We start from the raw sequence: 13,590 nt of genomic DNA on the forward strand, positions 1-13,590 counted from the left end.
CTTCAGGATATGTTATGTTGTAGAAGAACCCCTGGACCCCTTTCTCCTTTATATGACGCAGCCTACCTAATACAGCAGAATACGGCAGAATCTAAATGTAGTCAACTCTCTTACCACGTTGCATGCATATGGCAACTGCATTTGTGAGATATAACCGGTAACCCGGAATTGCAACTTACTTATATCTGCAGCTATTGGCTGTCTGCAAGTAGGTAACATATGATATATACCTCTAGGTAGGTACCAGGTATGCACCTTTATCTTTCCATCACTTCTCAAAAAACGGATCTGCCCCTCTTCAAAACCAAATACATACCAAATATATTTACAAATATCTATCTCAATCCGTAAAAGATAGGTAGGTACGATTCTTATAGACCTCATCGTGGTATCGAAAATGTCGGATTAGCAGCAGCGATGTCGGGAATGTTGTTTTTAGTGGAGTCGATATCGCATGGACCTTCCGAATTGCGTAATTGCCAATTTCGAGCTTTTGCCTTTTTCTTTTTCTCCCAAGCTCCAGGAGCCGGGACGCTGGGGGGTTCGGCGACGGGACCCGGGTCTGTTTTGTTCAGGTGTGCGGGGCAAAGTAGGTGGGAGCTGGGGAGGTAAAAAGGGTCCAATGATAGGACCGGGAAACGCATCATTACGTAAACGAGTATAGACCGGATATCGCTGACGTAACCGGCAACCGATTCATTGTCCAATCACGGCCGGGTTTTGAGGACCCCGCAAAGCTTGGGTTGCTGGGATTCGGCCGCTACGAACCGATAAGAAGCTCTTGATAAGCTCTTTAAGCTTTACTACCTACCTGGTACCTAGGTAGGCTAGGTACCTACGTATTATGCCATCGGAGTCCCCTTTCCCTTTCCCTTTCCCTTGCCTTCCTCTTAAACCACCTGCAGTGTTAATAAATCAGGTTGGACCCCCTCGGACATTCTCTCCTTCTTTCTTTGTTGTCGAATTGTCGAATTGTGTCGAGGTAGGACAATTCTCTTTCGAGGTGGCATAGACGACGACTAATTTTAAACCTCTCCTCCTCCTCCTCCTCCTCCCAATCTACCTACCTGTACTTTACCCTCTCCTCGTGATTTGGCCTTTAGTGAGAGACAGAACCCAAAGTCCGGATATAAATCACAAAGATGGGTATTCTTCGCCACGGAGTCACCTTGCGACCCCTCACTACCTCTGCTTCCAAATCCATGTCCGCTACGACGATATCGAGACTACCTTTCTCGCGGAGTCTAGCAGTATCCGGTGCCAGGATGGCTTCGAGTTTTATTCCTGGCGAGCCAGACCGTCCCGTGCTGAAGACGGAGATCCCCGGTCTGGCATCCAAAGAATACATCACCAAATTAACTCGGGTCTTCGACACCCGAAGTTTAAACATGCTCGCCGACTATACCAAGAGCGTGGGGAACTACATCGTCGATCCGGATGGGAATGCTCTGCTCGATGTGTAAGTACCTATTTACCTACCTACCTAGTGCATAGCAAGGACTACAACCTACATCTTCCCACCAACTTGGTAAAAGCTAACCGTTTGTCTATCAAGTTACGCTCAAATTGCCTCGATACCTGTCGGGTACAACAACCCGGTTCTCAGGAAAGCTGCCGAAAGTCCGGAAATGGTGACGGCACTCATCAACCGACCTGCTTTGGGTAACTTCCCTTCACACGACTGGGCCGAGGTCTTGGAGACTGGTATCCTCAAGGTAGCACCCAAGGGACTTAACCAGGTCTTCACGGGCATGGCCGGATCGGATGCGAACGAGACGGCCTTCAAAGCAGCCTTCATGTGGCGACGTCAACGCGACCGGGGCGGCCCCGCCGTCGAGTTCACCGAGGAAGAGTTGGAGTCCTCCATGCTGAACAAATCCCCGGGCGCGTCCGAGCTCTCCATCCTGTCTTTCAAGACCGCCTTCCACGGCCGCTTGTTTGGCACCCTCTCCACCACCAGGTCGAAGCCCATCCACAAGCTCGACATCCCCGCCTTCGACTGGCCCCACGCTACCTTCCCCCAGCTCAAGTACCCCCTCGAGGAGCACGCCGAGGAGAACGCAAAGGCTGAAGCCGACTCCCTAGCCGAGGTCGAACACCTCATCAAAAACTACCACGTGCCCCCCGCCGCCGTGATCGTCGAGCCCATCCAGTCCGAGGGCGGCGACAACCACGCCTCGCCGGCCTTCTTCCGCGGCCTACGCGCGCTGACCAAGAAGCACGGGGTTCTCTTGATCGTCGACGAGGTGCAGACAGGCGTGGGCGCGACGGGCAAGTTCTGGGCGCACGACCACTGGGACCTGCCCGAACCGCCCGACATGGTGACGTTCAGCAAGAAGGCGCAGACGGCCGGGTTCTACTACGGGGACCCGACGCTGCGGCCCAACAAGCCCTACCGGCAGTTCAACACGTGGATGGGCGACCCGGCGCGCGCGCTGCTCTTCCGCGCCATCATCGATGAGATCCACCGGCACGACCTGGTGGGCAACACGGCGCGCGTGGGCGACTACCTCTACGGCAAGCTCGAGGCCCTGTCCAGGAAATACCCGGGCCAGTTCGCGAACCTGCGCGGCAAGGGCCAGGGCACCTTCATCGCCTTCGACAACCCGGACCGCGACGGCTTCCTCAGGAAGGCCAAGAAGTTCGGCGTGAATATCGGCGGCAGCGGCGAGACCGCCGTCCGCTTGAGGCCCATGCTTATCTTCGAGAAGCACCATGCTGATATCCTGGTCGAGGCGCTGGAGAAGGTCGTTTCGAGCTGACAGGATGAATGAGTGGACGGATGGATGATTGGCTGCTTGTTTGGTTGCTGGCGATATGATTTTCTGTTAGAATCGAGTTCTTTGGGTCTTTTAAACTACCTAAGGTAGGGAAGTAAGTAAGTAAGTAAGTAAACTACCTACAGAAGGGGGGAGGGGAAGGGCGAATTAATATGACTAGAACTCATGGGACGGCTTTCGGATACGTTAGTCAGATACGTACATACATACCTAGGTACGTACCTAACCTAATGATATGTATGTTATGGTATGGATTTACGAGGGGAATGCAAGCAAGAGAAGAGACGGGGGGAAAGGTGGAAGGGCCATACCGAAGAGGGTGGCTGAGTGATTAGGTATATTTGGTCCGGGTGGTGCTAATATCACCTCCACGCTTGCAATACCTTACCTTGCCTTACCTGCCTTTACGTACGGACCTACGTAATATTTGCTTGTATTTGATTTCCGTGTTACCCTGCGACTTGTGTACGAAGAAGGCTTCTGTCGTCAATTAACGGGATGCTCGAGAGGATAGATAGGTAGGTTAACACGCGAGAGAGGGAGTAAAGAGGAACGGACTCTGTGTGTGTGTGTTGGGGGGGGATATGAGATGAGATGAAATGAGATTTATTTAGAGGAGAGAGGGGAAAGGAAAGGAAAGACAGAGCTTGAACTGGAAGACGGAATTCAGATGCTAGTTTATTGTCGTCGTCGTCATCGTCATCATAGATTGCATAGGAGGTAGGTAGCATTTCTTTAGGAATCATAAGACTTGAGACTAACCTACCTACCTGCTTAATACCCTGCTGGCAATCGAATTCAAATATAATTACCTACCTACCTAGGTATCTATAAAAAGCACAGCAGCGCATATTCATTCACACCCGCAAGTCCTCGATGAAGTGAACATAGTCAGTCGAAACCTGTCAAATCGGAAGAGAGAAAAAAAAAAGCATAAGCAAAGCCACTAGACTAGGTTAGGCACCTCGTCTTTTCATACATCAGAAGACTCGATTGCACAAGATACTGCGAACTGAGGCTATCTTTCTCTCGCGAAGAAGTAGCCCCTTTGTCCCTTTTTATTGACAGGATGGATGATGATGGTGGTGGTATGGATCACCAGAGGTATATACTGGACCACAAAAATCCCAGCTGTTGTTGTTGTTGTTGCTGCCCACTTTCCCTTCTCTATTATGGCACAAAGACCTAGCTCGACTACCGTTTGCCGTTGTTGCTTGTCACTTCCAACTCAGCCACATGCTGAAATGAAGACCCTGGGAAGTACGTGCGTATTAGTGTGACATCTCCTCACTTGTTCAGGTACCCCCTGGGGTGGCCGGCCACAACCGTAACATCTGGCGAGCCGAGCCTCACCCTTCTTTTCCTCCCCGGGGCCTTGCCCCTATTAATCGACTACATGATATGCCGCCTCTCCGAAATTTGGAAGAAAAAAAAAACCACTCCTTTAATTGTGCGTTGTTCCGCGACCTGGCGATGGTGGATGATTGAAATGCAAACAAAGTGTAACTGGCCCTTTACTGAACGCCACCGAATGAACCAGAACCCCTAAAACCGCGTACTTTTGACCGGGAAAATGCAATCATAAACACCTTTGTATAAGCATAATGAAAAAGAAAAGTTGAAGGAATCAGAGTAACACCCTTCCTTAGAATTGAATCGAGTTGCTAGTGTGCGAGGTAGAGGTAGAGATTATAAAAGGTCAATGATACATGTCGTGAGTGAGACGATGGCTAAGGCTTATATAGGTAATATGTTAATGGATATGGGGTTCTTGTAGAGAACTATCCCAAATGGTTCGATTGACGGGGCCGGTTGGAAGTTGACAACGGATATGGCCTAGCACCCCTGAGCCCACTAATGAGAAGTGAGTATCTGGAAGCAGTTATAGGCATATTATATTAGTGGCTCATAACCTCATGCTTCCTAGCGCTGTGCTGAATTGGAGTTCCGTCCTCACCCACCGAGTCTAATCCACCGTTTGCGTTTTCGTGGGGTTGGGGAAGTCCTTCTGGTGCAATATGGTTATTGCCGTTTACCAGCTTATCGTGCTGCTCCCTTTCGAAAGCGAGCATGTTAAGCTCGTTCTCTCGCTCAAGCGCCGCCTCTTCCTCTCGAAGCTTCTGTCGTTCCACTTCGGCAGCTACACGCTGTGCTTCTTCTTCTTTCTCTCCTAAGGGCCTGTCCTGTTCTCCAAGCTTATCTGATCCGCTCGTGATGTCCATCCCAGCTTCGCCGTCAAGTGGCGGAGGAGGCGGAGGCGGAGGACTCGGGACATCGCCCTCATCCTCCTTAACACGCTTCATCGAAGGTGGCTCAGAAGGGGTTAAGCTGGGTGAGTCACACACATCGTCCTCGCGTTTTCGTTTACGATCGAGACTGCCGGGAGTCGAGCTGACCCCTTCGTCATCCGTCATGACGATATCTTCGTCTTTGGCTGCCGGCGTTGCGGTGGAATCGGCGTATTGACTTGTTTGCGAGTGGCTGTGCCCGTTAGTCCGCTCGGTCTTCTTCTGCTCGCGAGCCCTGTACTTCTCAACTGCGCGGTTAAAGAAATCCTTGACGTATTCTTTGACCTTCCTCTGCTGTTTCTCGGAAATTGAGGTTGGATCATCCACACGGTTATTCTTATAATCAGACGCAACGAGCTTCTTATTAATCTCCTTACTGAACTTCTTCAGATCATCTTTGGGGAGCTTCTTATGAAACCTATCCACGACGGATTTTACGTGAGGGAAAAGCTGGGTATAATCAGCAATCCAGTAGCGCCAAATTATAGAGTAACGCAATGCTTACCGTATTTTCGTAGATCTTCATTTGCTTCTCAATTGGCAAAGAACGCCATTTCTCCTTCTTGGGCTCCTGGGTTGGAGTGCTGCTAGTCTGCGGAGTCTGTGATGCTGATCGCCTGGGTACATTTTCCGGCTTGGTGACAGAATCGATGATGTCTTGCAACGTCTTCTGCTCCTGGGCTGCCTTGGATGGTCCCTTGGGTTGTGAGGGGCCTGACTCGGGTGGCGCAGTCGGCTTTTGCCATGTCGTGATACCAGTCCGGGTGTAGTAGTACGAGTTGCCACGCTTATCGGTGGCGGTAAACCAGCCCGGGGGCAAGTTCTGACCCTGAGGACGTCGAAAACGCTGGTTATTAAAGTAGTTAGGATTTCGTTGAGGAATATTACTACGTGGCCCCTTAGGAATGTTCTCGGGAAGCGTAAAAACACTCTTGATAAGTGGCTCTTCGGGACGATTTGCGCGACGTTCTTCGAAGGAGTTGACAGACTGCGCATTAGCTGTTGGCTGGGCGTTCGGGTCCAGCTTTTTTCGGGGGATCCGGTACGCGACCTCCAATTTGCTCCATTCGTCCAATAGTCGCGTAGCTTCCGCAGAGACATCTTCATGCTCGGATGTTGTCAGCGATTGAATAGTCGACTCGATCTTGGAATCGGATATTTTATTTTTAGTCAAGCGAGGGAATTTGTAGAGGATATCGAGGATTTGAAGAACTACGTTATTGTCGTCCATAAACGTGTTGAGCGCGGTCTTCAGAATTTGGTATCCGTGCATTTGCACAACTCGATTGCGAACCCGGTCGTCATCAGAGCGCTGGATACGCTCGAACAATTTGACTGCAATCCACTTCTCCTTGCACTGCATGAGCGTAGCCATGACCTTGGTGACATCCTTTTCATCCAGCCCGCGAGCTTGTACGCTGTTAACGTACTCCTCATCGTCTTCCGTAATCTTCTTCTTGCGGGGCTTCTTCGCGACTGTAGTATCCCAGCCATCGGCGTCATCAATTCCGAGAGCCTCGATGGTTGCGTCGGACAATTTCGTTGCGCGCTCGGTCTGTGTCTTGCCACCGATAAAACCAATGCAGTTGGGTTCCCCGCAGTAGCAGGGTTGAGGGTCGGCTCCGTATCTGTCCACGTTGTAGTTGAAGACCAGTTCTTCGCCAGGCTGAATCCTCCTCGAGGCGAATATGCCCATGCGAAGCTTGCTACCTACCACCCATTTATCTACATAGCAGTTTGGATTGCAAGAGTGGTTGCAGAAGCGACCCAGATTACCCTTTTTGGTAGCATCTACAAATTCATTTTTTGTTAGTGACATGAAATAGAAATGGCGAATGCCTTCCTTGTCGTATTGGAGCATCCGCCTTCGGAAAGTTGGCTCGTTGATAACTTCTCCGATATACTCATAAATAAAGTCATGAGCTTCTAGAGATACGTTTGCTCGTAGGCCGAAACCTTTCTTCTCGGTCCGAATTACCGAGACGTCAGCATACTGCTTGCGCTGGAATCGTTGGTTCTGGCAACCATCGCCACAGTTGCAATCACCATCGACGCATTCCATCTTGGTGGCTCGATTGATGCAGTCCGAATCCTCACCGCAGGCATGGTTCGTGCCATCCCCTAAATAATCCCTGTCAGTGCTCTGTAGACATCGCCAACAAAGTTAGGAGGATATGTATGTAGTACGTACGCCATTCTTCGCTGCAGTCGCAATCAAGCGCGTCATGCTCTGTCGACCCGAGAGCTTTGGAACCGTATAAACAGTCCGGGATCAACTGGAAATGACTGCAAGACTCCGAGGTAACGTCAGGTAAGTCGTTGTAAAGTTGAGCCGGTGGAGCCGCCATTTTGCGAGACGCCTTTCGAGAGAGTTTGGGGGGGTGTCCGTCGGGAGTAGATGCACTGTCACTACGATCTTTCACATCATCAGGTGATAAACTCCCTGTTAGGGAATCTTTGCTAGCATTTGGCGACGAAGTAGTACTGTCACTTTCCTTCTTCACGACAATCTGCTCCGAGGCGGGTGCAGGGTCGACAGCAAGACTTTCTAAGCCATCCTTAATACGCTCCTCATCTTCCATCATGGCGACAAAGCCAAAAGAGGCTCTTCTTTCCTGTTGTCACAATGCAGCAGGTAGTGGATGAATAGAATTATGTTGGAAGATGGTACAATTGGTTGGTTGGATACGCTGCAGGAAGAGATGTATCGAATTTGATAGGCTTTCGAGGAGGCTATCAGGGTTACGCGACTCCAATGTTTCCAATGTCTCGTTCGCGAACATGTAGAGCAAAGGTAAGAAAGGCGAGAAGGGCGAAGAGGGCGAACAAGGGCGCGAACAAGGTAAAGAGGGAAAAGTAGATTAAGGACGAAAGATGAACGAAACTTAGGTGAGAGGGCGGAAGATCGGTGCTATCTCGTGTACGGCGTCTGTGACATTGCTAGCGAATAATTCGCCAATTTATCTTCTTATCAAGACGGCTTTGAACATGCGCTGACCATATAAGAACAACAAAGTTTTGGCATCTGGGGTAAGTTCGTTGGTAAAGTTGCGAAGATGAGAAAATATTGTGACGGCGCTGTCATGGCCGAAAAAAAAAAAAGAGTTGCTTGCAGATTGCGTCTTTCCTCCCAAATGAAAAGGTGCTGGAAGTACTCAATACACATCCACTCCCCCAGCCTGCGAAAAGCGCTGCACTGTACGTGAAAGGTGAAAGCGTGGCGCGCCAGCCTTTGTAAATTCGGGGGGCAGAATTCAATTATCCGATGCCTACGGTTTCCGGCCTTGTCCCACTATTTCCACTCACTTATCCCACTAATCCCACTAACCATTGGTCCTTAGCGTTATATAAAGCGGTATAACATGGTATAACATGGTATTTTGTACAGCACTGCCCCCCGTACATGCCCTGTCCAGCCAGTTTCGAAATAATGCAGAGGTTACGTGGGTTGGCGTCGCAGATGTAGAATAAACTTTTTGCTAAGGGCAAGTATCTAACCACGTATCTATAAACCTTAATAACGGCTTATTGGGGAATAGTTCGCACGTAATATTCTCATATATCAGTATGAAGCAATAGAGGTACTTGCACTTTTAAGCTTCAGATGAGTAGCAACTAATAGCAAACTAAATCATACTTTTCACAAACCTTGAAGACATACAAGTGATGTTGTTCCTCTTGCTGCTGTTGTCATTACCTATCTCAGGTCTCCCTAGATTATAATAATGCTCCTTGTCTTTGAAGGTGGGTTAGGTATGTATAGTATGTGACAGACACGAGTATTCCGGAGCTGTCAAGATTATGGTTACTTCTGCACCTCAAAAAAACCAGAAAAAGAAAAAGAGAGAGAAAAGGAAGCAGAATAGGTCATGCTGCTCTCATCAATTACCTGTTATACGCACTCGACATCCTGGTTTCATACCGGAAACACGACCAATTGTCATCATAGCTTCCACGTCAAAGAACAGTGAATGACAATGGTAAAAGCTCTGGGACACCTATAGGACCTATGGGATCGAGAGGGCGCAAGATGTGAATCATCGAACCACCCCATTCTCGCATCCAGCAAAGTCCGAGCAATTTAGATTCAAATCTTTAGAACCGGGCCAATCGACATGGAACGTTGTACAAGTAATATCAAGACCTGCAAAGTCGCGGTGATGGTTGCAACAAAGGGATTCAAGGTCCAAGGGACAGCTGTCGGGTCCCCCCCTCGACCTTGACATACGTAATAGCGTCCAGCACTTATATGATGAACATAGGCCGGACGCTAGGAAAATATTTTCCTTCTTATCGAACTGTCTTGCATCGTTGTCAAGATCAACGTCTAGGATCTCTGGTATGCGAACAATGACGGGTTATACCTGAGTGGGTGGGTCCCCCTATGAGGAATTGCCAACTCATTATGCATAGAACAGAGCCTGAAGTTGAGGTAGGAAAAAGGCGGTATGGGTGTCGGAGCAGCATACATTAGGTATATATATAAAGGCCTGACGTCCGGAGCTACGCAATCCCCAGGTTGTAGAAAGAAAAGAAAAAAAAAAAAAAGAAGAAGATGCATTTCAATTCCTCAAATCGAGAAAATGCATAGATCTTATGCTCGAAGGCATAGGACATCTAGCATCTTTTATATAATTGCGGATGGATCAACTACAATCCCTATCCGGACTTCGCGGCTAACAGCTCGTCATATGTAACGAACTCCTGATCTGTGCTTGTCGCTAAGCGTGGGAATGCTCTAGGAGCACCTCCCCGCGACTGCGATTGGCGAGAATTCAGCAGCTCTCGGCCAGTCAAGCGACCCCCGACGAGGTCGCTACCGCAGAGCGGAGATGGTTTCGAGAGCTACTACAAAAACGAGCGAGCGGAGGCAGGGAAGGACGGCCAATGAGATTTAAAATCCACCTAGGAAATGCTCTTTAGCTGCACGGGAGCTAATGGGATTTCTCAGTTCCGTGCTTATGGGCTTATACTATTTCGTTGCCTTTTCGATCACATTACATCTCCCGCCATTAATCCGTTGGTCTTCTTTTTGCTATTGCACTTTGGCGGTGTAGAACAAGACTACCACTACTAACAGGAGGACCTCTCAATGATGATGAATGATGGTGGTTATGGTGGTTATGGTGGTGTGGGAATGTGGGAATTAGCCTCTATGAGGGAGGACGAGATTCAATGTTTCTCGATTCTTACCAGCCCAATGCAAGAAGAGCCTAGTCAGGCGACCCGATTTGTCTAAGTGGTCAGCGGGATTGGCTTACAGCCAACGACATGGATGTATTTGCCCATCTGCAAGAGGTAGAGAGCTGCATATCGACATGTCCAGTCAACTATCGAGCCGAAATCGTGATGGTTGCAATGGTTATGCACGATACTTCCTTAATGGCATATGTTTTCAGCATATGGCCTACTGGCTAGTAGCGGCGGCACTACACCAAATCTGCGCGTCTCGCAAGCTCACATCTCTCTTGTCCGTGCTCATGCTCGTGCTTCTTGCATGGGCTAAGGACCTAAGGTGAGCCAGGAAAGCCTCCGAACCCAGATCTTGGGAGAACGGTACGGCCAGCACTAGAGCCAGCAACTATACCGATCGCTTGTCTATCTCGATCTAGTGCCGCAGTTTACGACTCATGCGGAAGCTGGATGAACTTTTCTGAATTCGGGAATTATACATATGCTGGCAGCAGACGCAAGGAGATTGGGAGGGACAATACAAAGTACCTAAACCTAGGGAAGGGAAAAAAGAAAATTCGGCACCAGCGCCTCGTCGCTAATAAGATCAGTTTATTTTTTATTTTTTTCCCAAGTTTGGCTTGGTTTTATTACATGTTGGGTTTCTGCGAGGGCCACTCGCCTGATGGCGTGAAGCTCGGGACTCTTTTTGGACAAAGACAGACTAGGGGGGAAATCCAAGTCCATCTTAACAATTTATTATTATTTTTGCCCTCCCGGCCTTTTTCTCAGATGTACAATACGGACGTACCCAAGGAGGCCCTGGTTAACAGAAGAGAAAAAAAAAGAGACCACACCCTGTTCCACTGCGCTACCCTTGTAGACGCAACGCAACCTAGGAGATCGCCGCGCATTCTTAACGACCACGGCTCATACTCCCTCGTTTGTACAACTTAACGGTTTAGTCAACCTACTCAACCGAGACACGCTCGCTTTACTGCTTGGTTCTCTCTTCGCCTAAGACGCGCGCTTGTGTCCTACTCTTCTCTCTTTCCTTTTTTTGCCTTTTTTGCGCGCGTCTCTTTACCCTCTTGCGATTCTCCCGCGCCCTCCCTTACCCTACCTAGCATCCCGGCGCCATACATCACCCACCCTGCTATCTGAAGTTTACCCAGCCCATCACTGCCACCTGATGGCCTAGGACTTCGGGCATAGTAGGCGTCTATCGCAGTTCAATACACTACGCCGCTTCAGCATCTGCCTTACGACGAGTTGCCTCCCAAGTTTGATATCTTGGACCATTTTTGCATTCAAATGACTTTCTCGCAGCTCTGCTGGCATATTCCTTGTCTTCCTTCCCCCCTCCCCCCCATAAATCGTCTTTGCCGGTGTCAGACGTAGTCGCTCACAATGGATACTACGTTTTCGGACGACGAGAAGGTAAAATTTGTCTGGCTACCACGATACTGTCTTCAGAGTAACTAATTTCTGCATGTTATAGCGGTTCGTCTTAGGTGAAATGATTAAAGTCAGCACTATAGATGTCTCTACCCTTGTCGACTTCATCAAGGCTCACCAGGTCGAGCCGAACTGGATGTCGATGCAACTCCCCGGTGGTATGTATTACCGGTCTGCCTCAATGAGAACTTCCCCTAATGATAACAGGCCGCAATATGAATCAGTGTTTCGGTGCGGTCGAAAACATGTTCCAGACTAAATATCCGCCGCCGAACTTAACAAACTCCAAGCGCAAGTCCCTAAGCGATCTGGCCGAACACCCCGCAAAGAGGCAGGCGATGATGGCCCCTATCGAGCCTCCTCTAGCTCCAGCGCGTATCATCCAGCCGCGCCGCCCTTTAAATGGTTATCCACCTGCCGTACCAGTTAGCATCAGCCCGCCTGTAACTTTGACAGGCAAGAAGCGAGGTCGGCCTTCCAAGGCCGACAAGGAAGCCCAAGCTCGCTCGGCCTATTTGCGGGTAGTGGAGTATGCGCCCATCACACCGGCTCCTCTAGCCCCCATCGCAGTTCAACCCCAACGTGAATACGCATCCTCACCTGGATACGAAATTTCGAGCAACCCGGTTGACCAGAAATCGAGAAAACGAGGCTTTGGTGCAGTCGACAGCCCGCAACAAGGGAATCTCTCTTTCCCCTTAGCTTCGCCGGCTTCGACCACGGACACGCCTCGTGCCCTCCCGGAACCCATCGACCAAGTAGAAAGGGCCAACTTATCACCTCGAGATCGAGGGTCACTCGCCTTGGATTCACGATCATCACCGCATCCTCCACACACGCAGCAACAACAACAGCAGCAGCAACATGATACCTTACATGGACTTCCTCCTCTACAACCTCGAACGCAGCAGCCTCTTCATCCGCCCCCTTTCCCGCCATCGCCACGAAATTCCCATCCGTACGAATCCAATAGGGCTATGATTGATCCCATATTCCCGAATAGAGATAGGTCGCGAAGTATCCCAGAACCACTAAAAGACGCCCACCCCCCGGTAACCACGGTATCGAATCGGAGTTAAAAGAAGAGTGCAGTATATTTAGACGACCAATTTGGTCATACGGGTGTCACGATCCCCTTTTCGGGTATTTTGGGCTCATAGAGGGAAAGGGTTTTTTTTGGTTTCTTGCAAAGCTTCTAGGGATTAAATAACATCCCTTATACGTTTCTAGGCATTTCACGTCTTCGGGAAGGATAGGATACTGCTTCACGATATACCCCACACGGCTTCTTATTCTGTTCTTACTGCTGGGCGGCGGCTATCTGCATTATATTGCTTTCCTCCTTCCGCTTCTAGCGAGAGTGTTGGTTTTTTGTTTTTTTGTTAACTTCCAACCCGGCTCAATACTCTCCATTCTAAAACGGCGCACGGCCAGGCGGACAGTTAAAATTCGGTTCGCCTTTTTTTTTTTTTGGCTTGGGCATTTACCAACAACAGCCCTCTTGACAGGGGTGGTGTTACATCAAACCCTCCTTACTCCTGGCAGTTGGCAAAGGCCATTTTTATCCGTGTACGATTTCCTGCGGCGTTCTTGGTTACATAGGGGGTGTTTATGATGGAGGGGAAAGGGATGACACATACCGCATGTATTGTAGGCATGGCTGAGTTGGTTGTACATTTATAGGTAAATATAAGTAGGGACAAAAGGTACACTGTTGAGAGGAATATAAAAATCACCGTTATCCGAAAATATATACAATAGGTACAGTTGTATATCCAACAACTCCCAGAACACTCAAAACAGCTGTAAACATCATGAGGACATCCCGTCCGAGCATTCTTTCCCAATACCAGGTGACCGCGCTATTCTTCTCTGCGTGCCTTTCTAGAATG

The 13,590-nt window shown here is 49.3% G+C and overlaps 4 protein-coding genes across 4 annotated transcripts; 2 read left to right on the forward strand and 2 right to left on the reverse strand.

Annotated features, from left to right (window-relative positions):
• Window positions 1-1,142: 1,142 nt before the first annotated feature.
• Window positions 1,143-2,762, forward strand: F4812DRAFT_463873 (4-aminobutyrate aminotransferase; the record flags this gene model as incomplete). The annotated part of the gene is made up of 2 exons (XM_047938279.1): window positions 1,143-1,459; window positions 1,556-2,762. 2 exons carry the CDS (start codon window positions 1,143-1,145, stop codon window positions 2,760-2,762), a joined length of 1,524 nt encoding a protein of 507 aa, XP_047785652.1.
• A 1,607-nt stretch (window positions 2,763-4,369) lies between these two features.
• Window positions 4,370-7,846, reverse strand: F4812DRAFT_251983 (uncharacterized protein). The gene is made up of 3 exons (XM_047930739.1): window positions 7,260-7,846; window positions 5,574-7,189; window positions 4,370-5,518 (listed from the first exon to the last, which is right to left on the reverse strand). The coding sequence occupies exons 1-3, from the start codon at window positions 7,651-7,653 to the stop codon at window positions 4,679-4,681; spliced, it is 2,850 nt and encodes a 949-aa protein (XP_047785653.1). The 5' UTR covers window positions 7,654-7,846; the 3' UTR covers window positions 4,370-4,678.
• A 1,228-nt stretch (window positions 7,847-9,074) lies between these two features.
• F4812DRAFT_252072 (uncharacterized protein) lies at window positions 9,075-9,804 on the reverse strand. The gene is made up of 2 exons (XM_047930741.1): window positions 9,433-9,804; window positions 9,075-9,370 (listed from the first exon to the last, which is right to left on the reverse strand). The coding sequence occupies exons 1-2, from the start codon at window positions 9,627-9,629 to the stop codon at window positions 9,106-9,108; spliced, it is 462 nt and encodes a 153-aa protein (XP_047785654.1). The 5' UTR covers window positions 9,630-9,804; the 3' UTR covers window positions 9,075-9,105.
• Window positions 9,805-11,424: 1,620 nt separating this feature from the next.
• On the forward strand, window positions 11,425-13,004 carry F4812DRAFT_252035 (uncharacterized protein). The gene is made up of 3 exons (XM_047930740.1): window positions 11,425-11,680; window positions 11,742-11,856; window positions 11,906-13,004. The coding sequence occupies exons 1-3, from the start codon at window positions 11,651-11,653 to the stop codon at window positions 12,775-12,777; spliced, it is 1,017 nt and encodes a 338-aa protein (XP_047785655.1). The 5' UTR covers window positions 11,425-11,650; the 3' UTR covers window positions 12,778-13,004.
• Window positions 13,005-13,590: the final 586 nt, after the last annotated feature.

The sequence above is a fragment of the Daldinia caldariorum genome (assembly GCF_022478825.1).
Source record: "Daldinia caldariorum strain CBS 122874 unplaced genomic scaffold F4812scaffold_28, whole genome shotgun sequence".
In the NCBI taxonomy this organism is placed as follows: Eukaryota; Fungi; Ascomycota; class Sordariomycetes; order Xylariales; family Hypoxylaceae; genus Daldinia; species Daldinia caldariorum.